Source organism: Phalacrocorax aristotelis, chromosome 8 (genome assembly GCF_949628215.1).
Source record: "Phalacrocorax aristotelis chromosome 8, bGulAri2.1, whole genome shotgun sequence".
NCBI classification, from domain to species: Eukaryota; Metazoa; Chordata; class Aves; order Suliformes; family Phalacrocoracidae; genus Phalacrocorax; species Phalacrocorax aristotelis.
In genome coordinates, this window is record NC_134283.1 from 5,837,234 (window position 1) to 5,860,584 (window position 23,351).

A 23,351-nucleotide genomic window follows, 5' to 3' on the forward strand; every position below is an offset into this window, starting at 1 on the left:
CCCTCTCTATTAGTCAGAAATTAATGTGGGATCTGCTCCAAGGGTCCCATAGCTGAGGTAAGTCTTGATTTTCAAGAGTGGTGGGAAAGGGGACATCCAGCATAGTGCCTATCCCTCCATCACAGTGCATTTTTCTTCCCCTTTCCTCTCCTCCCCCACAACTGTCCTACCCATTAAACACTTTCCCATGAACTTTATCTTGAAAACCCCGATCATAGTCCTGCGTTATCCAGCTAAGCAAGGTTACTATGATCCAGAAGTCCAGAAGAGTCTTGGGATGTAATATCACTCTTAAATGCTTACTGGATGCAGTACACGTACTTTACTTTACAAGAAAGTTTTAGAGACGTAGAGCTGGACTGGCACAGTGAGCAACACGTGCATTACCTTCATCTCAACAGTGTAATGCAGGTGGCATTTCTGCTATGCGGGAATTCAACCAAACATCACTGTTTCCTGCATCTCTGTGATGCAGTAGCTGGCACACTGATCCATGTCTAAATATAAATGCATGGTTTTTTCAGCATCACTTTATGGTTGCATAAATTAATTATAATTGTATTAAATTCAATGGACTTAATGGACAGGAGGGTTGCAACGGCTAAATATCCTTATTTGTACTATATTTCTGCTAATCCAGTGGCCTTGGAAACCTGATGGATATCTTTTGTAAAGAAGTTCAGAAGCACTTAGGGATTTCAGCTCCTGAAGTTGCTGGGCTGGCTTCCCGAAGTCCATCAGCAGCCTTTGGAATGTGCACATAAGGCTCCCAAGTAGCTCTGATGATTAAGGCAATATTTTCATCTTTTCTAAATCACTGTTTTACCTTTTGGCCTTCCCTCCTACCCCCTAGCAGGTACGAATACTGTCGCTCTATATAGTTAAGCAGCTTGGCTTTTAAGGGATGATGGGAGCATTTCACTTGGGGTGTGGAATTCTAAACAGACACTGCTTAAAATGAAGCTTTCTTGGCACAGCTCAGATAAACTTGAATTGTGTAAACTGTTGGATGGGATGAATATGAAACAATAATTGTAGACATTGCATTAGCATCCAAAAGAAGCACCTCAAATAATTATTAAAGATAAAGCAATCCAAAACAATTAAATGTATCTAGAGGAGCACTGTGTGTTTTCCCATCTCATAACTCCCTGTGTTTCTCATTTTCCTCATTCTCCTTTCATGCTTACTATTGTATCTCTGTTGTTGTTGTGAAGACCTCCAGCTTTAATGTTCACACAATGTTGCCTTTGAAGTAGGAGCTTTATCTCACTTTCCCATGTGTCCAATAGTGGCATATATCAACTTTATCTCCTCTGCTCATGAGGAAAGCACTACTCTAATGTCTTCTCTTCAAACTAGCTTCACATGGAACAAGCCATTTATACAAACAGGCTTTACAATAGCCATTGCAGTGACTTAGCATCAACACTTGGTGTGTGTATCCTCAGACACAATCACCATTATATATTAGAAGCAATCTGTTCCATGTTCTATTGCTGCTATTGTTGCAAGCAGCAAAGAGGAAAGAGAAATGCCGATGACATGACAAGGATGACATCTCAAGCTTTTGAAGAAGGCAGCAAAAAGAGCGGTGATGTGATAAGCAAGACCAGTACCACACAGGACACTGAGCTGAGAATGTGGCTCGGGATCGCAGTTCTAATTTCTCTTGCTGTATGCTTGGCTGTGGAGGAGGCAACCGTTGATGAAGGAACCCTTTGCTCAAAGTACCAGCTAGCTTTCAACCATTCATGCTATGAGTTTGTTCGACTCCAGCGTACCTTCACAAGTGCTCAGAGCTGGTGTGAGAGAGGAGGGGGGCACCTTGTCTTTATTGAAAATGAGGAAACTCAAGAGTTCTTGCAAAAACATATTGCTGAGGATCAGGAATGGTGGATAGGACTGATCTCAAACTCCTTGCCAAATGAAACTACTGACGGTAGGTGATTATTGAAATCCTGTCTTCTTTAAAACTGTATCAGCCCATGATGCTTACTTAACATGACAACAAATGCATTCAGTCCTTCTGTAGACATCTGCTAAAAAGCCACTGTCTTTTGTTGCTGTAACTTCAGATTTATATTAAGAAGTTTTAATTGCCTGCTTTGCTTCTGAGTTGCATTTGTCGCTCTTTTCACCGGATCCTGTGGTGGTGAGTTAGATCAGCTTGCTGACCCAGTGAAAAAAATGTGCTGGGTTAGTTTTCTAGTGGAAGAGTAAGCTGAGCCAATTCATCATACCAGGAAGTGCTGCAAGATCTGATACAAGGGAAATGGTGGAATCTTGTGTCTGGGAGCACAGGGGGAAGTGGTGGTGTCTCTTTTAGTGATTATATCAGGTTAAATATAAAATGTAATTGAAGATCCCTATGCAGACTAAACCACCTCTGCTTCAGTGGGAGCAGGTCTATGGTCCTGCTGTGCAGGCTCTGACTCTGTAATTGTGTTGCTGTGGAAAATAAACATTTGGGACATGATTACTTTGTTCACAGGGTCAATGATTTGGCTGGACACTTCAAATATAAGCTACAGTAACTGGTACAAGGATCAGCCATCTACGTTCTTATCCACATGTGGGTACATCCTGAAGAATGCCAAGTATCAGTGGGGTGTGACTGAAAATTGTAGCCAGGAATTTGACTTCATTTGTGAGTTTGGTAAGATATACAACAGCTGGAACTGAGAAGTGAGAATGCCATGTTCATAACTGTGCATAACTTGCCTTGTCACTTTCAGAATTGCTGTACAATAACTTAATAAAGCTCATTAAAAGTGAACAAGCAAAAAGCCATATAACCCCATCAGGAGCTCTTTTCCAGTGTGCTGACATATGATCTGATCCAAAGAATGGAAGAACCCTGCAGTCACTGGGAGATGTAGGAGCTCAGCAACAAGCCATTAAGGTCCAGGTTTCCAACAGAGGGCTAGTAAAATAGAAATGGATCTGAGAATTAATCTAAATGTGTAGCAGTACATTTCTACAGCGATGTAAGCTGGCTAGTTTAAAGCCAATTTGAGTAGTGCATAATAGCGTGGTTACAAGAATAAACTCCCACAATGCCATAGTACTTGAGCTAGGTGGGACCTGTGTGACTGTCCTGTAAACACAGTCTTAACCAGAAATATGTGCCAAAATAATTCCCATTTGTAACTGAAGCAAAAATACAGCCAGACTTCTAGAGGCACCACTCTTAGCAGCCTGGAGTAAGCAAAAGTGAGAGCAAGTTTTTCTTGTTTCTTCTCAGACCCTTCCATCAGGTGGTGTTTGAGGGCTTCCCCAGGAAAAGGAAGCCAACAGGAACCTGTACTTCCTGGTGGCATTTCAGTGCTCAGCCAAAAAAATCTACAGACATTGTGTCCCTTAAATTGTGACTTGGAACAAACAGTCCTAGAAAGGAATGCTGGCAATACTGACCCATTCAACATATAAATATGAAGGGAATTTGTGTTCCTCACACTTTGCACATAAGCCAAGCATTTTAAACTGTAACTAGAACCAAGGTCACAAGCACTGGAAGGACAGTCTGGCCATAGGCTCACTAACATAAAAAACAGTCTGCTAATCCAGTATGCAAGTACAGGTTAGCACAAGCCCCAGCCGTGCTACTGCCCTGGTCCAGTACTGTACTACTTCTGACGCGATTAACAAATCATTCCACAATCAGTAAAGCTAAAAAAGTTTTGTTTCCTGTCCTGATTTTCTGTTCCACATCCCCTCCCTACCTTCCTCCTTAGCACTCCCAGTTCACTCCCATACCTCTGCAAATACTTTTCCCTCCCTCAGATCCCTCCCCTGTAGTTCTGCAGCTGCCTCAGAGCTCCAGCTGTACGTGCCGGCCAGTTGAACCCCACATTGTGGAACAGATAAACACTGGGTTATAATCCCTACTCCTAACAGAGGCAATGATGTAGCTCTTTCTCTTCTACCTAGCTATTGATTTTCAAGAAATTTTAGGGTGTTTTGAGGTTTATATCTATACATCAAATTTGGCTGCAGATGACAAACATTAAAAATGATCGGGAGAGAGGAAATTGGCAGGCAGCACAATCCCTTAAGCTTATTTTCCTTGTAAAAACAGACTAAAATTATTTTTCCATTACAACCACAGTAGGCAACTGTCTGTAAGAAAACTATCATCTCTTACCATAGGATCTGACTTAAAGCCCATTATTCAAAGAGTGTTTGCATTATTGAGCAACAATGTCCTACAATCCATCCATCGTTCCACTACTCAGGAAACTGAGACGAGAATGAGGCAATCATAGCCTTGTTTTCAGTATCTACAGCCCATGCCCATTAATACACATACATATTTCAATAATAGACTCCTACCAGCTTTGCATGCAAGGAGTTAGATCTAATATCTCAAAGAAATAGAGGCAATATTTTCATTAGTTTCCGTGGGTGTTGAGTGTTTGGATGTTCCTGCAGCCTGACAGTGCTTGACTTTGTCTCTCTGTAAGATGGGTGTAGTGATACTTAACACCTTCACACACTGCTACTGTGAGGCTTGGTTCACAGTGAGTTTGAAACTTCAAATGAAACTGATAACTTACCTACTTGAGCCTCTGAGATAGGTATATGTGCACAAACAATTAACCAGACAGTGTTCTGCTTTCATCCTTTCTTTGCTCATCTATCCCAGCATTATCCCATCTATCTCAACGTAAGTAACAACTTTCATTATTCTTATTTCTTATTTCTATTCTACCATTTGGTACTCAGTAGGTTAGCAATTCGTCATAGTAAAAATATATGTATTGAATCAGGGTTTGTACATAGGAACACAAACCAGGTTCTGTACATTTTTCCATGTAAAAGTTGCTGAGACAGCAAATACTATGAGAACGCTCTATACAAAGTAAAGAACAAAAAAATGCACAAGATGATAGTCCGTATTAGAATTTAACAGCAAATTATTTTTCAAGCTTATTTAGAGAGCTCTAATCTGTAAACTCAACATGTTGCTATAGTTACAGCCAGGCTTAGATTTAGGCTTTAAATAACAATAGTACACAATTACTGCAGTGTGCACACATTGGCACTGTTAATCAAAGTACTTAGGGGGGGGAATGATCAAAACAGCAACTGGACAACAATGTATTTAAGCATGAGACAGCTGAAACAAAAACATTCTTTTGCAACACACCCATAGGACAGCACTTTTTCACATCCCCCTCTTCAGGGTATTAAGTATCCTGATGACTACAGGATACTAAGAATTCTGAAAGATAATTAACTGTCCCAGATTAATCAAAAGATGAGGTGTATGCATTTAGAGATATGACCTTACTCATTTGAGCAGTCTTGCTGAATGAAGTCAGTCAAATATCACACAGGAACAAAGGTATCTCTACAGCAGAAATGGGATCAGGTCCCATACTTAATATGCAAACAATTCTCCAGAGCGATTACCTGAATATCATGCAAATCACACACCACCACAAGGCTCTTTTGGAAGTAAGGAGTAACTTTAAACCTTTGGTACTGTAGGTCAAACAAATGCTAAGTGTTTTCCACAAAAAATATGTTTATTTTTTTAATTAAAATATATTGGTTTATTTTAAAAGTTCTCAAGTTTTTGTTTAAGGTGATAAAACCCACAATCTATTCTTTGGGATTTTAAAAGAGCAATATTTTATTCTTTGTTCTTTTTTCCCATTTTCTTAATTGTTTAGCTTAAAGGGGAGAATAAAACAAAATGGATATGCAGGAGAACTGTAGCAGGATTTTTCAGAAATTCAAAAAGTTAATCTGATTTTTTTTTTCTCCTATTAGAATCTGGCCAGAGCATTGCCTGTGACAATTACAATGCCACTGTACAATGTGGATCAGGAGAAGTTATTCAAATTGGAGAGAGCTTCTATGGACGGAAGACCCCTCACTACTGTGTATCAGAGACTGCTCTCCAGTATGATACCAATGAAGACTGTAGCTGGATCAGTGTCAAAGATGAAGTAGCAGGTAGTATCATATGGCATTGCTTATCAGAAGCATAGAGCACGTGCCAAAGTTCCTGGTCGCTAAAATATTTTATCTTGATTTTCAGTACAGTTAGTTAGTGAATAAGGAAGTGTATTATTCCTAGAATGACGGGAATAGTAGAGAACTGGCACGGAGGAGGTTCGCTTAGGAGGCTGGATGGAAAGGAGGGATTTTGCAAGGAGCAAAGATTCAGAGGAGAGGGGGAGCAAATGGAGAACAAGGGTTCCTCTTACTGTGTGACGAAAATATGTGGGCACACCAATTCCCTGATTAACTCAATGGGACACCCTAGGTTTGACAGAGATGGAGGAGGACACATCCACACAAACCTAATTCCCAGCCGGAAGGGGTGAAAAGGCTGGCACCCATGGGGAGAGGAGGGCAGGAGGGATCTGGTGCTGCCTGCCATGTGTTGAGTACACGTCCTGCTGGACCTACAGGGCTCCAGGGCCTGCCAAACTAAACAGTCACCACGGCCTGTCCCTATGGTGAGTCTTTGGGCTTCCAGCCAAAATTAAACCAAACACATAACTTCTTTTTTTTTTTAACACTCCTAAGTCAGCTTTATTCCAACAAAGTGCAACAGTGCTAAGAAATAGCAGGCAATAAGCAACACAATAAAATCAAAGTGATGTGGGACTTCGTCTAGAAATCAATAACATGATATTTCTTCCCCTCCCCTTTTTGTTTCTGTAATCATCTCTTATCTGAGCTGTTATGACAGTCAATCATCTAAAACAGACCTTCTTTCCAGGCCAGTGTCATGGTCTTCAGGCCTGTCAGGTGGCAGCGGATGGTACTTTCTTTGGAGATCCTTGTCCAGCATCTGGAAGCTATTTGTCTATTCAATACCACTGCAAAGAAGGTAAGTGGGAAGGGCCTGTCAACACCAAAAGCCTATTCTGCTCTTCGCTGTAACACTGTGAACGTTGATATTTAGCTTAACAACCACTGCTTCATCCTCAGGAAGAACCTGCAAGAGCGGTCACCACTAAAAATAGGCACAAAAATTAAGCTTCCCTGTCCTAACTGAGGGGTTTTGATAAGATAAAAAGCCAGGAAATTCAGACACATAAAACACACTTAAATGAAATTATGTTCCAACAAGAATCTTGACCACAAGCTATGGAAAAGAATCAGCTCCCTGGTCACACCACTAATGCACTCAAATTACCAGCAGTATCAACTCTGTTTTGGAGAAGGTCTGCTCTCATTTATGGAAAATTAATTGAATTATGTAAGAAATGTAGACAAACAATGGCATTGAATTCTGTCATTATGTTTTACAGGTCTGCAGCTGGTTGTAACAGATACATGCTTTGTCTTTGAAAACATCATGGTCAGTTTGAACTGGCTGCTCTCTCCATACTCTGGCAACCTTTCCTGCATCATTAGCACTGGAGATGGCCACACTATTGATCCTTACTACCCTCTAACGTAAGATACATCCTTCATGTATCATCAGACAACCAGTAAATTTCACTGCTTGCATTTGATTGAATGCTCCAAGTTTCTAAATGAGCTGTTAAAAATTAAGTAGATTAATAATAGGCCATACATACAAGACACTTGGACTCTGTAGAAACTTGTTTTGAAATTAATACAAAATTTTATGTCAAGCTGCCAACCACAATCTTTCTTCCTCTTATTATGACAAATGATTTCTATTTCTTACTGAGATAATTTATTCCAGATCCTAAGACACAAAATTATTGAAAACATGTCAGCAATTGCCAAAGAAACAGGCAAGCTTTATTTTCTTAAGTTTAAAGAGTGTTTTTTGATAACATTTAAAATCATACAATGACATTCTGGAGTTTTTCTTTTGTTTCAATTGCATAAAAATTGCATCTTTAAAAGACCAAACATTTTTCTGCTGGATTTAAAAATCAGATTTTGTTGTAGTGCTAGGAATGACAGATGATGGCTCTAAAAATTTATTTGCCTACTAATGGAATCCTGCTTTAGTTAACTAGAAAAATAAGAGTAGAAGAATGAAAACCAAAAAGTGGTAATATACTAGAAACAGTAAACATTCTTTCAGAGCCACAGACACAGGCCTGTAGCTGTAAAGAACTTGAAAAAAAAAATCTTGGATAGTGAACCTTTAAGTAAAACATACTCACTAGCTGTAAGCAAAGACTTGCTGGTTTTATGGGAAGCCCTTTTACTTCACCTACTAAACAGCTCACAGTCATGCTCATCTGTTTTCTGTGTCCAGTTTGATACCCACTCTTACTGGGATTGCCTTTTCTGGTCTGATCTTGTCATTGGCATGTTTTTGAAGTCCAGTTAGAATGAAACCTTTTTCTTCATTAAAATAGCTAATAATAAATATGCATTATCAAGGTGATATGTCCTGATGTTTGCTTGCATTTGTTAGGTGGTACAATGATAAGAATATAAATAGTTCAGAGAGAATAGTGTCAGGAATATTACTTATTTGCCTTCCATGGTGTATGTAATTCAAGAAGGGTATTCTTACATTTTTTCCATCATCTCCCTATGCTTGTTAGCAATAACAGCAAATACCATAGGCTTCTTCATATCTGTTCATGACCAGAGCTGCACCAAACCCAAGAGTGAAGAGGCATTTTTGCTAGCATGGGTGAAGCAGCTAGAAGCAGCTGCACATAAAACCCCACACACACAAAAAAAAACCACCCAAACCAAAGAGTAAGGGAGTGCTCTGACAAAATGCTGAGCAGCCTCAGCTTTCACTGATATATCTGAGAGATGGTAAATCAGGAATAAAATAAAGACTAGGGAATTAAGGGCATTGTTATATATTCTAATATGCATAGTCTCTGAGCCTCTGAGCCTGTGCTCAGAGCCAACAAGTCACAAACCGGGTCTAATGTTGCAATGTTATTGAACTGGAATGAACCTACTTTACAGCAAGATGTATCCACCCTTATAGATATACTTTGAGAATGATCACCCCAATATACATCTTTAATGACACCATAGCTGGAACAAAGGAACAATCTTCAACCCTAAAAAATCTGTGTAAATAAATGAGGGATTACAGTGATTGCAGGAGCTGAGTCAGGTCAGAAATTTGGGAACTGTGACCCCTGTTAGGACGTAAGGCTAAGGACTTGCCAGGACAGTCTTCCACAAGCAGCTGTTCTCTTTCTATTCTAGACTGGTCAGCAATGTCACATACAGATATTCATCTCCTGGAGAATTTACTGTTTTTGTGGAATGCAGCACCAGCGAATGGCACGTGACAGCACAGAAGCGGGTGACTGTTCAAGATAAGATGAATCAACTAAGCATTACTGGGTGCTATAGCCAGTATGAATCTGGGAACAGCTCTCACTGCCGTACACTGTATGGGGAGTTGTTGTGGATTCAAGTTGAACTCAATGGAGGTGAGACTAATTACTCTGCATGATTTACACAGCAGGCTAAATATTATGCTATCCATGGGATAGAAGCAGGATTTTCATTATGCAAAACAATACTGCTTTTTAGCAAATGCTTTCCCTCTAATTGTTGCATTCCTGCAATTGAATGCTCTCAGCTCCATTGGAGGGTTCTTTCTCAAAGCTATTACACCACCTCAAACGTAAGTATAAACTCTTTTTCCCTCTACACGAAGCTGACAAAGCACAAGCATAGCTTTAGTCACATGAATCCACATGAAGCTAGCAGGAGTATTTCCATATTTGAAGTTAGGAATCCACAGAAATGCTTCTCTGATTGAGGGTAAGAGGATTCCACACTGAGCTGGTCACATTTGCTGATATATTTTGTTCTCACTTCAAGTTCCTGGAATCCACATATATGCTTAAAAAATAAAATTCAGTACCATATGTTGGAATTCTCTTGACTGTCCGAACACTCCCAGCAGAAAACACATGTGATAGACTTCCATAGGGAGCCTAGAGGGGCACAAAAGCCTGCATTGCTGCAGTATTCTTATGACTCTCTCATAAAAACCTGAACGCTGCACTAAGCAGCTAGAATTGGATGTCCTATTCCACAAGCTGTGAGAAATTTTGAACTGTCTTTTTGCAGGCAATGGCGTGACCTACATTATATTAGCAGATAACGTGACACTCGCTGAATCCAGTGCAAAGGAAGGAATTGTCCCTCACAATCTGACACTCAACAGTGACTCTCAGGAGCTGCTAGGCCCAGGGCTACATCAGCTGCAAATCCGAGCATCCAGCAACACAACAGCATCAGAGATCTCTGAGAGCATTGCTGTTCACTTAATTGAGCCAGTATCTGGTCTTCAGGCTGCGTTAGCTTCTCACACTCTGCAGCGGGGGGAGAATTTGGAGATAAATGTCTCTGTGACTCATGGTGCCCCAGATAAGCTGAAGTTTGAGGTGATTGGATCTAATGAAACTCACTCTCACAAAGAAGACAGCCCTCATGGGGAACCTCAAATGTACATCATTCCCATGCACTCTGAAGGTACAGCATGCTGACGTCTTTGGTATCTCTAAGAAACTCACAGCTGAGTAGACGAGTTCAAATAAACAGTCACAGCACCCTGGGATAGGGGACAATAACGTACAGCTGAATTTAGTAGCTTTTCTGGCTGCTCAGACTTGGTCTGCAGAGCAGTATGAACAGCAGGGTCTTATTGACTTATAAGTGAGCTAAAAAATTGAACTAGCGAATGGGTTCTCCATACGGAGACTGAAAGCAAGGCTTCATCTGATTTTTCCAACAAAAATGATATAGTGAACCACGGTTTATTTTTTCATGACATGATCTGATTCAAGTACAAATGATGACATTTTCCTGAATAACGAAGTGGTTTCCTCCTCTTTGTTCATATGTATAACTTTTCAAGTTTACACTCCACTGCATTTTACACTGCAGTAATTAATAATCTGAGGAGTTCTCAGTAGAGATGACAAAGAAAAGGGAAGCTTTTCTGTGCGTCGGTCTCCAACACTTATTTTTTGTTGGACTTACTTATGAATAAGCTTTTTAGTAATTTTTTCTTTCCATTATTAAGAAATTAAAGCCTTTAAAATATGGGATTAGGGAGATTGTCCTTAAGAGTTAATGCAGTGGCAGAAGATAAAAACGTTTCCTCCTCTAATGAACTATTCAAATCCCATGCCAAAGCTGGAATTCGAGAAGCTAATTATGATTTCTTTTTATGTTTTAAAATTATTCAATATTAAAAGTTTTATTGAGTCTCCCTATACCCATTTGAACATCCCTTCCCTTCAGGCAGAAATTTTCAAACAAGACAGCTGGTCTCTCGAGATGCCTAAACTAATTTGGACTCTGGTATTAGCACACCTCTAGTTTCCTGTGTGGTAATATCATAGCCAGCTGACAAAGAATAGCATTGCAAGTGCTAGGACAAAGGCAGCTGAGTTATTAAAAAAGCTGAGATAAAGGGGAAGAACATTCCTTGAAAAGCCTTTCAACAGTGGAAACTCATCAGAAAAACACCAAAGCTCTTAACAGAAAAGAATAGGATTTTCTTTATGAATTGGGTTTTCTATCCCAAACATGATGGACTGGTCCCACTGCTGTTCTGAACTGCGCATTTGTCTTCTCTAGGTACTTTCCTAGTGAAAGTGGTGGCCATGAATGCGTTCTCAAACATGAGTCTGGATCTTGGGTTCATCACTGTGCTGGCAAACAGTTCCCATAAAGAAGGTAATTGCATTAATCTGACAGTGCTGGTTTTGACCACATAAGTGTCTTTTTGTAATCAGAGCATTTCATGGAGTGTTTGTGGTTTGCATCTAGTAATTGCTTTCCTTCCAGCAACAGTGCTGAAAACTTTTGTGGAGCCTTCTTCCTGATGAAGGCATATTCCTTGGCTTTGAAGCAGTCATAAATTAGCATCACTCTGTATATGTTACACATTGCATATTTGCTATTTCTCCTAGAAATAATTAGTGAAGTTTTGGCCCAGGACATAGCTCTGAAACCAGGAAATATTTGCATCACAGCAGTCTCTTAAATTACTGTCAGTAAATGCTTCTAGATGGCTCATCCTTTCATTTACAAAAGCAGATTATACCAGGAATAAAGTGACCTTAGTACTAATCCTATTGAGACTTTTCCAGTGCTTTCCCTCAATATTTCTTTGTACATCATTGAAACTCCATCACCTTCTGTGAATTTATATTGATTTACACCATTATGTCTGAAGAATCAGGATCATCTTCTTTACAGCGTGTGACTAGCTTGTTGTTACAACTTTACTTATTGTAACTAGACCATTTATCACAGTTTTAGAGTTCGATTCTTATAGCTCTCTTTTAGACTGTCAGTAGTCAAATCCTGTGTATTTAAGTCATATTCACTGAGGATGTCTGAAATCTTTACAGGTAGCGCTAAAATATTCCACTTTTTTTTGTGTTTCTTTATTAAACAGATTCTGCTAAGGAAGAAGGCGGCTCCAAAACAAATACCAAAAAGACAAATGTAAGTATTATTTAAGGATCTTCCTTTAAAATTTAAATGCTTAGATATTTTTCCTACCAGTAAAAGTGCTGCATAAGATATTGAAAAGAAGTATTTGTTGCATACTAGATTATGGACTAGATTTTCTGTGCCCCATGTGGTTTAGCATAAATTCTACACCAAAAGTCTCTAAGACAAGTATGTTTACAGGCATTCAATCTACAATTTGTAAAAGCCTGCAAGTAACAATTAGATTAGAGAAAATGAACTTTGCACAATGATTCAGTTTTGGAAGTTGAAACGTGCTTAGATTAATTTTTAAATTATCTACTTGACTAATGGAAACCTCTCTTTGAGGAGCTATCCTTCAAGCAGAGTTTAATATATTTTTATGTTGTTTCTAAGTGTTTCCTGTTTCTGTATTGGAATGTTTAAGTTACTTTGCAAAGAAGGAATTTCCAGTTTATGGCAAACTAAGAAATTAATGATACACCAATTGCTAGCAGCTGCACAAATTTAAATAATAAAATTGCCAGACATAATATTTTGTTATCATCTTAAAGGTCTAGTTTTTAACTATAACACTAGCAAACAGCTGTCTGCTATAGGAGATGTGCTGCTTCACAAGAAGGCATCATGCTTTACAGATTGCCTGTAAGAATATCTTGCATCAGAGGAATATAAATCTAATTTAGAACTAAGTTTATCAGAGTTTCTAGCACAGCGAGACAAATTCAGCTACTTCCTTCTTTATCTATAGCTATAATGTATCCAATTCAGATAAAAAAGGAATGTACTAAAAGATGCACTAGAAGAAAAATGATTGTCCAAGGGTTAAAAGTCTTGGTCCAGAAGTGGAAAATTCATGGGAATTAATTTCCTAAGTACCTGCATTAGTTTTGAAAATGGGAGCTGGACTCCTAAGCCACTTACAAGTTTGGGACCATTTTGCCACACAATTTCTCTGTGCCATCTGTTTCTATTCCCATAGCTTCTACTTCCATACTACCACTGATCAGGGAAAGACCATTTAAACTACAGGTCTGCATACAGTGATTTGGGGTCTAAACTTTCAGACCTTTTTCATTATAAAGAAGCAAGATATGTATGTGTTTATACAGGCTGCTGTCCTAACTGGTACATTTACTTATTGTTTAGGATCACAAAAGAAAAAACAAAATATACATTAAACCAAGTCGCCATGTGGATCCTTTCACAACTGTTACACTTGGCTGGCCAGACAACAACAATAATGCCAGTTTTCTCTGGTCCTGTGGTATGTGTGTTTCCTGAACTTTTCCACCAACTTCTATTTGATGAGTAACAAATTCACTGTCAGGTCAGATCAAGTGGTGAAAATCTGACTAAAGGATGGTTTTCTCTCTGGCTTTAAAGTTTGCCAATCACTGTACATGGAGAACGTCCTTCTACCTTACCCTCATTTTAACGTTAAAGTGATTATGGTATATAATATGGCACAGTGCTCAGTTTTTGTCTTTTCCCCAAGGTGGCTATTCCTAGGTTTCAGTTTTTCCCTGTCTTAAGCCCTCACCCTCACAGCCAAGAACCATGCCCAGGTGCCTTACGTAGTTAAGCATTTGCAAGGTACATGTGTCTCAATAAAAGAGCAATAATTAGCACCAAATATGATGCAAAAACATTTATGGCTGAAAACTGGATTGAGATTCAGGACATCTGTGTTCCGTCCCCATATTTATCCCTGGCCTCATACATGACTTTGAAGAAGTCAGTCTGTACTCTGAACTCTGATTACCCACTCTTTAAATTGGGTTCAGGAAACTTGTTTGCTCTATAAAGCTCTTTGAAACCTACGGCAGAAAAGTCCTTTATAAGAGACTTGGGATGCTATGACTATTCTAATTATAAAGGAAATCTTTTGCAGGAGCTTGCTGGCCTGAGTGGAATGAATGTGTGCAGCAACAGATCATCCAAACCGACCAAACTGAGGTGCAAATCCCACCTTCCTGCCTTCCTCCTCCAAGGTCAGCAGTGACTGTCAGGGTTATGGTCCGAAACCATGGCAATGAAGAGAGGCAGGACGAGCAATGTCTCTATGTGACTGCAAAACAAGAACTGCAACTGGAAATCAGGTCTGTTTTTGAACCATAATATTAACCGGTTAATATTATTACTACACAAACATAGTGCAAGGCCATATTTTTCAATAATAATGATAATAAAGTGATAAAGTATTTATTGTTGTAAACCTATTTATACCTTACCATCACAGGAATTACAGACAAAATGGGTCTTGCTGCATTTTCCAGTCCACACTTCTGAACACAATCCTATTATAAACTGAATAATGTTCTTTCCAAAACCATTTAGGGTTTTTGTCCCCACTACATTCTTTCAATGTTGGAGATTTCCATATGCAAACTGCATTGAAACAACTGGAAAAAAAGTCATGTCTGAAGTTCCTACTAGGCACCCAGATACACATTACTGCTTCAAAAAATCTGTTCTTCAAGAGTCTGGTGCCTCATTAAAGAGCAGTGACATTTCAGTGATCTGTTAATATAATAATTTCAGGAGCTTAAATAGAGGCAGGCTTCATTTGAGAGCCTGAATCAGTTTTGCAACATAAATAGTTTGTGGGTTCTGGGCCTCAGTCATGTAGAAAAAGGAGATGAAGGTTCCTAAATCTCTTGTGTTAAAATTAAGTATTTCACTATTTGCCAGTCATGTGTCATCTATCTCATATTGCAGAGCTTTTGCAGATTTTCATCAACCAAGAGTAAAATTATCAACATCAAGGACTATGACATCTCACACAGTTACTCCTTGTAACTACTGTCTTAATTCCTTACAGGTGTGAGGCAAACTGCAAGCCAGTGAACGCTAGTGATGAAGTTGTTTTGAGTGTCTCTGGACAGAAGGACTCCCAGGCCATGTATTATAATTGGTATTTAGATAACATGTTCCAAACCAAGGTGAGATTTGTCAGAAATACTGCACACACAAAAATAAACATGCACCCGGAGGGAACACCATGTGGCCTCAGAGTGGTACTTTGTCAAATGGATGCTTTGAAAATAATAGTGACGACTGAGACAAGGGGGTGCCAGGTTTGAGAGGGGTTATAATGAAGAGCACCAAACTGCCACCCTGCTCCTGATAAATCACAACAGAAATCACAGCAGAGAGCCTCCTCTGTCATGTTTTCTTTTCTGTCTGATTTTCCAGCCTACGCCCCTTCCTCTAGCCTGTGGCCTGACTGGTTTCCGGCAGGACTCTCTGACTTTGCTTCAAAGCAACGCATCTATGTTGAAAATGAACAGCTCCTTCTTACAGACACAGGGAGAAGCTTTTCAGATTAAAGTGACAGGTAGGGGCAAGCAGAGTTTTTCAGACTCCTTTGAGATAGTTTCTGCCATCATGACATCACATTGACATTACACACACATATAGCCTCGCTGACAAATAAGTTAAATCATTCCACAAGCTAAGAGCTGTTACTTTATATGCGGGTTCTTTAAAATAATTAAGAGCTAAGTTTGTTCTGGGCTGTTGCACAGCAGGACAAATTCAGTCATCTTACTCCAAGCTGTTACTAACTTTGTTAAGGCTCATCGGAAATGAAGTTACTGCTAATGCTAAATACTTGACCAAATAATACTGCTTTGCTTTATAATGCAAACACTACCATGTTTTTAATAGTCCTTTTCCTCTTATGGCTTATTCAGTAGCGGGATTTCATTTCTGATTAGGCGCACCCTGATGTTTCTGGTGCCTGAACAAACAGCACCGTTGCTAGAGTAGGCAAGATTAATGTCTGAAGATCAGTGCTGCCGGGGCATGACTGCTGCTGACGTTCTGCTCCCTCCACTCCCAGCAATGACTCAGCGTGGCTACGGGGAGGAAACGTACCTCGTCAGCACCGTGCCTCCACCCGAGATCCCCAGTTGTGCCGTGTCTCCCAAGCAGGGATCAGTGCTCACTACATTCACAGTCTCCTGCAGCGCTCCTTGCCTGGCGGATTCATGCCAATCTAGTCATAACAGGCAGCTCACATACTGCTTCTATCTGAAATCAAGTAAGTCCTGAGGTGAACTGTTCAGCTAACTGCTTCTCTGTGCTTCTAGCAAGCACTGTTACTGTCGCTAACAAGAGCAAAGGCACAACCTGTTTCTGCTCCCCAGAGACTATTTCGGAGTCAATGGGCCTGCCCAGAGCAAGCCCACAGTCCCCTCTCCTTAGAGAACAGGAGGTGTCTGTGTGGTGTCTGGTAGGTGACCCCCTCTTTCCTATTTCAGATTCTCTTCTGCACTGTGGCCAGGATCCTGAACTCTTCCCAGTTTATCTTCCACTTGGAGAGGAGGAGAATTATTTCGTTTTACATATCACAATTACTGTTAGCAACAACTATGGTGATACAGTTCAAACTAATGCTTCAGTGAAGGTACACAGTAGAATTACTTTATTTCAAGATCTCTCAAGTTGGTATGTAACCTGCAATTCAGTTTTGGAGCTTCTTCCCATTTTATACTTGTTACCTCCTTCTGAATGCGCCGTAATCATGTTTTTCCTATCTAACAGAGACTATTCTCTGTGGACTCAAGGTAGTAAAAGAATCTTCCACTCTCCTTTCTCCAGGATAGAAGTTTAAAAGATGATCTATTTGGACACTGGGCAGCATAAACTGTATTTACTGTGTCTGGAGTTACTCCGTGTAGGCCCCAGAAAACTCCTGCTTCTGCCCCAGTGCCCCAGTAAGGAGATCTATATCAGGCCACTAAAAATAAAACATTAAAAATGGGGAACACAAAGTCCTCTGTCCCACTCTAGCTAGGCTGTCAATAAGATGATTGTGGAAGTGGTTCAAAGATAGTTACAAGAGCATTAGCAACGTTAAGAGCATATCTGATTTTTTCATCAGGTTGGACACGCAGATATGATCGATGGGAACCTGACCCTGCAGGCTATTGTATCTGAGAAAGCAAACACCATCCTAAAAGATGGGAACAACAGCATGAGTCTTTTCCAGCTGTATAAGTCAGTGACATCAGTCCTTAACCAGGAGACCCAAGAGGAAGGCTTTAACATATCTTTACAGTTGGACACACGAAAAGAGGTCAGCCAGACACTTGTTTTCTTGCAGTGCAATGCAATATAATGGACTCTTCATATTCTTTGTCAGCTGTTAAGTAATAAAAAGCTCATACATGACCACCTGAAATCAATGGAGGTTTCAAGTTTCTAGTATCTGTCTCAGTGTTTGGCACAGGTTTCAGCTGTTTTTAACTATTTTCCCACATAAATAATTTGTTTTATCATCCATCAGTAAAAGAATTCTTTATTGTTATTGCATTAACTTTAACTAACTAACTTAAAATCAACCTGATTTTTCACAAAAAATTTAAATATTAACAAAATGGCCTCTCCTGCAGGAGAAATATTCTGTCTAATTTCCCCCCAAAGTACTAGACGGCAGGTAATTTTAATTTGTTCCTTTCAGCTACCAGCTTATTTTTCAGTTATGAGCTTATATTTGTACAGTGCTTTGAGTGCCTCAGATGAAAAGATCTAGAGAAATGCAATGTATCCTTCAATTATGATTCATTATTTGAGTAACATCAATCATACAGGGCTCTGCATTCTCTGGAAGTGGTACTTATACAGTAATTCACATACATTAGTACAAATTCTTACAAGTAAGTCTCCTTGCTATTAATGGATGTTAAGTGTATAAATCCTCTGTGTTGGGAGGTAACATAAAACTCGTGATTATACAGTTACTAAGGCAAGTGGCATCTTGTCAGTAGACCTAATATCAGTTCAAATGATCCTTGTTGTGGAGTCTTACCCTACCGCATAATTTACAGCAAGCCTGGCTGTCAATATACAGCACTACTTGCACAGTCCTAATTAGCATCTTATTCCTTTGCCTAATTATCCCTTTTCATCCCAAGCTCCGAGGGCTGATGCTGACAACTCTCTCTGCTGTTAACGTAACATCAGTGCAGACTGCTCTTAAGATGTCAGAATTATTGAAAGAAATCACGTACAGGAGCGAAGAGTTATCTGTCTCAGCACAGGTAAGAATCTCATAACTCCTCACACTAACAGTATAGACTCTATCCAACCCCACTGACCTCAGAAGAGTTTTGGTGCCTTACAGTTATCTGCTCTTTATCAATTTTTTCAACGGTACCAGCATGTGTATTTTGACCAGAAAGGAAAACATTCTGACGTTTAGAGTAAGTGCATTTGGGCTCACAGACATTGTCTCAGCAACCGCTACAGTCCAGGCTGTGACCAGCTGGCCAGCCACGTTTTATGATACATCTTTAAGATGGAAGCTTTTACTTTTAGTCAGAGGCATGTTAGGATGTATATTTTATCTTTTAAAGTGCTTTTGGAATCCTGAAAAAAAACTGCCCAGGAAGATTTTTCTAGAATTGCCCAGATCCATTGGTCCCTGATCCACGCACTGTCACAAAATGCATGTAGGCAAGCTGTCAGTGAGGCAGGAACATCAGAGCACCCAGAGGAACTGAGCACAAATGTTCAGATTGGCCTCACAGAAGTATTTCTTGAATCTTATATGGCAACATGACATTATTAGTAGATTATGCTATTTATGCATAAGGAGTGAGCACATGGGAGGACAGAACAAACTGTCACTGGGGAAGTTTCCCAAATACACAGGCAATAAAAAGAGCTGTCTTGGTTTCTGATGTATTATACAGTTGCAGCCAGACAATGGCTTGGGAGCATTTCAGCAGTCTGTGGTTAACTTTGGCAAGACAAGAACATAGCTGGGATTCAGCACTCACCCTACAGTAAGGCTGCTAAGCATTTGCAGACTGTGGGAGTGGATATGTCCAAGCTTGCAATAAATTTGCTTGGCTGCCTCACCATCCTGGGCTAAAAGCTGGCCTGTGCTTTCACAATCACAAAGCAATCACTGGCTGCATCCGGGCACAAAATAAAAATTGTAAACCTCGTTCTCCTTTGGCACTTAGCACAGCACAAGGCCAAAGGTATTGCTTGCTGGAAATCCAGTATAGGGTTTGTGGAAACTAAGATTGAAATGCACAAACACTTGACAATATGGTGGTATTTTTTTGGACACACCACCCAAAGTATAACCTAATTTACTACACTACTGTACATCTAAACTGTATCCTTACCTGGCGTTTGGCAGACAAGCTTCCTTCAGATGATATTAATCTTTTTTATGGATTAAATCTGCAGAAGCAGGCTGCATTTTCCAGGCCTGTGTTACATGTTAGTATACATCTAGTCTATCACCTTTATTGGTGTTTGAAGGTATTACCCCAGCACAAATAATTGTAGTAAAACCAGTGTTAGCCACAAATAGTCCCATGAGATTACTTATGTTGCAATATTCAGTAAATGGCACAAGTGCCACTTCTGTCATTTGTAGTACCAACACATACAAACTTTCCCCCTTGTTTCCCATGCAGGTGGAAGCTAGCAACACTCTGAAAGGTGTCAGTACTTCCTTGCTCACTGTAAATACAGAAGACAGCAGAGATGATGAGAAGTTAAAAGATGCAGCCAACTATCTATTTAAAGCAGTGAGCAATGTCCTTAAGGCTTCTGCAGAAATCAGAGCTACAAACACTTCAGCGCCAGAGGCAGAACAGGTAATTTTGGCTTGGTCCAGTTTGTAGTGGACTCTGTGTGAACATCTGCTTGCTTTGGAAGGCTTTTAAGAGTTCTGCTGCCTCTCATATTTTTAAATTGTCATTGGATGGGGTTCATTGTGACACCATGATGGACTTGAATATCAAAGGAAACTTCTCCCCAGTTAGACCTGTTAGACTGACCAGTCTGCTAATTAAGGTGATAGAAGACTCTTAAGATTCGTTACCCTTAAAGCTGAGCAGGACAGAGCACTGGAGAACAAGGCATCAGTGTGCAACCTCTAATGGATGATGAGCACACAGAGGTTTTTTTCAGATTTTATTCTCTCTCTTCCTTTTGCCTCATAATTCAAGGAAGCCACAGGTATTTGATATTCAGGATTGGTTCCACTCCCTCAAAGCTGGAATCAGCTTTGGTTGCTCCTTACACTTTTTCAGAAAGCCCACTCTGATTTTCTATTCAGACTTGTGCAACATGCTTATTTTGTCCTATTCTTTCCCATCTATATGTGAATTGTCACTGTTGCCTTCATGTGCTTCCTGGGCTGAACGTACTGTACCTTTCATCACTGCAAGCAAGGAGGGCATGAAATAAATCTAACCTGAGAGAAAAGGTTATAAAGCATTCGAACTCCTCCAGGATAACACACTAATAACACCCAATTAATATGTAATTAGGTCTTGCTTTTGCAAGTAACTAAAGTGTGCAGCTAAAGGGCATTAATATACAGAAGCGCAGGAATATATTGTATTAAATTGATGTCATGTTTGTAGTCCTTCAAATTTCAGTGTGTAGAAGTTGTAAATAATAGAATACAGAAGTAAAAGCTGTAAGATATATCTATTTGCTGTCTGCAATGTTTTAATGAGAATTACAGAAATTGAATTGCTGATTAGAATAACTTCCTCTGAGATTAAGAAGCACAACACCAAGTTTGCCAGCTTTATAAGACACTGACATTTAAAATCATATAGTCATTAAGGTTGGAAAAGACCTCTAAGATAATCCAGTCCAACCATCTACCCAGCACCACCAGGCCTCCTAAACCATGTCCTGAAGTGCCACATCTACATGTTTTCTGAACACCTCCAGGGATGGCAACCCCACCACCTCTCTGGGCAGCCTGTGCCAATGCTTGACGACTCTTTCAGTAAACACATTTTTCCTAATATCCGATCTAAGCCTCCCCTGACACAGCTTGAGGCCATTTCCTCTCATTCTATCGCTAGTAACTTCAGAGATGAGACTAATGCCCACCTCACTACAGCCTCCTTTCAGGTAGTTGTAGAGAGCGATAAGGTGTTGTTGCTAAAAGGAAATAAAGGCAAATAATGTACATCTTGATGATTATGAGGGGCTTTGTTGCAAGTTTTCTCCTCTAATCCTTTTCCAGAGTTCAGTGTCACACCAGCTCCTGAATACAGTTGAAAATCTACAGAGTGCCCTTCTGTTTGGGAAGGAACCAGATAATGAACCAACAGTCCTTACCACTCCTTCTGCCACAATGTATATACACAGGTAACAGTAAGAGTGTATCCCACCTAGGCTCCTGAGAGTTAATTGAATTTGCCCTAAATATCCTTAAATGAACCACCCAACTAAATATTGTAGCATAACGACAACTTCAACAGTGCAATGAGGCTGTCATGGCTAACTGATAGTAAGAACAGCCTGGACTCCAATTAGCTTCAATAAGGCCACCTTAGAAATTCTCATGCTGTGTCTTCTTCGATCAACAGAGAATTTACTCCTATTTCCTGGATGAGGCAGTAGCGGCTTACCTTTGAAATCATGTGGAAAACATATCATGCCATTTAAGGGTTTCTTTTCTTTTCCAAGTTGCCAATAATGACATGTTATATAGAATTGTAACCAGCTTGGCAGAAGCAAAGATAACCATGAGGAGCCTGACAAGCATTCTCCATTCCCTATAATCATCCCTAAATTGTTTCCCGAGAGCCTGGATTTCATCCAGATTTAACTGTGCATTCAAATCAAGAGCACATTCACACAGAAATCAGGTATGTCTTTCACATAGGTACACCTAGTTAGGTACAATTTTCTATCCAGGTACACCAATTTCATCCCTTTTCTGATGATTCTATGGTAGTGTTATGTGGAGTACTGCGTCATGGACAAATAACGTACAAAGTATTTAGTGGCAGAGTTAGAAATAGCTCTCCAGCTAAGTTACACTCATGAAGTGAGAAAGCTTTCTCTTTAGGTATAGAGTCCATGCTATTAATGTTGGGGGGGGGGAGTTTCTGGTGGTTTTTTTTCTTTTTTTCCCTTCTATTTCTCTCTTTTTTCTGTTTTGCTTGTGTCCAACCCTAACTGGACAGATTACAAACAGAAAACATGGATGGCACATCCATTAATATCTCCAGTTCCAGCTCTGCCAGCTTTACTCTCCCACCTGCTTCCTCTCTCAGTGTTTCAGGAGTTGATGATGAAACAGTGGATATAAGGGCAAGTAAACAGCTTTTATCTGACTCAATCTGATATAAAACTTACATTCTTGGTCTAGTGGTTTTAAAATCTTTTCTCCTTTTACAATGAATACACAAGCACACAAGTCATCCCTCCCTCCTGTCACACCAAGAAAATAATTTGAAATATTTTTGGACAAAGAAGCCTTCACATATCTGAATTGCATGAGGTTGGTTCAGCAAGCTAAGGAGGACTGAAAGCTTAAATTCCCCATCCCATCAACCCCTTACATAAACTCCTGATTCATACTTGCATGGCTAGAGAAGGCAATGGAATGAATCAATATGTATTAATCTATTTGCTGTTTGTTTACATCCAATGCTGTGAGGAGGATGCAACAGCTCAGAGTCCATAGCACCATTAAAACTAACCCACAGCAGCCCGGTTTTGCCCCAGCTAGAAATAAATGAGTTTGAGGCACCCAGATCCTGCAGGATACAAAAGGCCTGTGAATGTCCTGATGATAACACATCCCTCACCTGAATTAGGATAGGGTGTTTTTTTCCCTCAGAACAACAGATTGCGTATTACTGTCGTATTTTTATAATAATTTTTCTAAAGGCCTCTCTGACTGATTTGACACTCGCAGGAAACCCCTACAATAACTGCAAAATAGATAGGTTTTTTCATTTTGTCTTTTTCAGCTCTACTAAAAAATGTCTAGAGCCCACTGAAACCAGTGGAAACACATCCATTTTCTTACCTGAGCGTTAGGAGAGGCTCCAGAATTCTCTCATTGGACTGACAGCTCTGACATACTCTTCTGTGCATTGCTATCATAGTAGAAATAGACTTCTGTTCCTAATTCCAGGAGGGGTGCTACAGCCTAGCTTTGG

The 23,351-nt window shown here is 39.9% G+C and overlaps 1 protein-coding gene across 1 annotated transcript in view; it reads left to right on the plus strand.

Annotated features, from left to right (window-relative positions):
* The first annotated feature begins 1,488 nt into the window (after nucleotides 1-1,488).
* Nucleotides 1,489-23,351, plus strand: part of PKD1L3 (polycystin 1 like 3, transient receptor potential channel interacting) — a 42,616-nt gene continuing 20,753 nt past the window's right edge. The window contains exons 1-20 of the mRNA XM_075101303.1: nucleotides 1,489-1,942; nucleotides 2,495-2,659; nucleotides 5,782-5,967; nucleotides 6,743-6,853; nucleotides 7,278-7,425; nucleotides 9,136-9,365; nucleotides 10,015-10,419; nucleotides 11,533-11,631; nucleotides 12,359-12,408; nucleotides 13,546-13,663; nucleotides 14,291-14,498; nucleotides 15,221-15,341; nucleotides 15,595-15,736; nucleotides 16,244-16,444; nucleotides 16,665-16,810; nucleotides 17,288-17,482; nucleotides 18,321-18,446; nucleotides 19,842-20,024; nucleotides 21,419-21,543; nucleotides 22,368-22,494. Of these exons, the coding sequence (XP_074957404.1) occupies nucleotides 1,489-1,942; nucleotides 2,495-2,659; nucleotides 5,782-5,967; nucleotides 6,743-6,853; nucleotides 7,278-7,425; nucleotides 9,136-9,365; nucleotides 10,015-10,419; nucleotides 11,533-11,631; nucleotides 12,359-12,408; nucleotides 13,546-13,663; nucleotides 14,291-14,498; nucleotides 15,221-15,341; nucleotides 15,595-15,736; nucleotides 16,244-16,444; nucleotides 16,665-16,810; nucleotides 17,288-17,482; nucleotides 18,321-18,446; nucleotides 19,842-20,024; nucleotides 21,419-21,543; nucleotides 22,368-22,494 (3,540 nt within the window). The remainder of the gene's footprint in view (nucleotides 1,943-2,494; nucleotides 2,660-5,781; nucleotides 5,968-6,742; nucleotides 6,854-7,277; nucleotides 7,426-9,135; nucleotides 9,366-10,014; nucleotides 10,420-11,532; nucleotides 11,632-12,358; nucleotides 12,409-13,545; nucleotides 13,664-14,290; nucleotides 14,499-15,220; nucleotides 15,342-15,594; nucleotides 15,737-16,243; nucleotides 16,445-16,664; nucleotides 16,811-17,287; nucleotides 17,483-18,320; nucleotides 18,447-19,841; nucleotides 20,025-21,418; nucleotides 21,544-22,367; nucleotides 22,495-23,351) is intronic.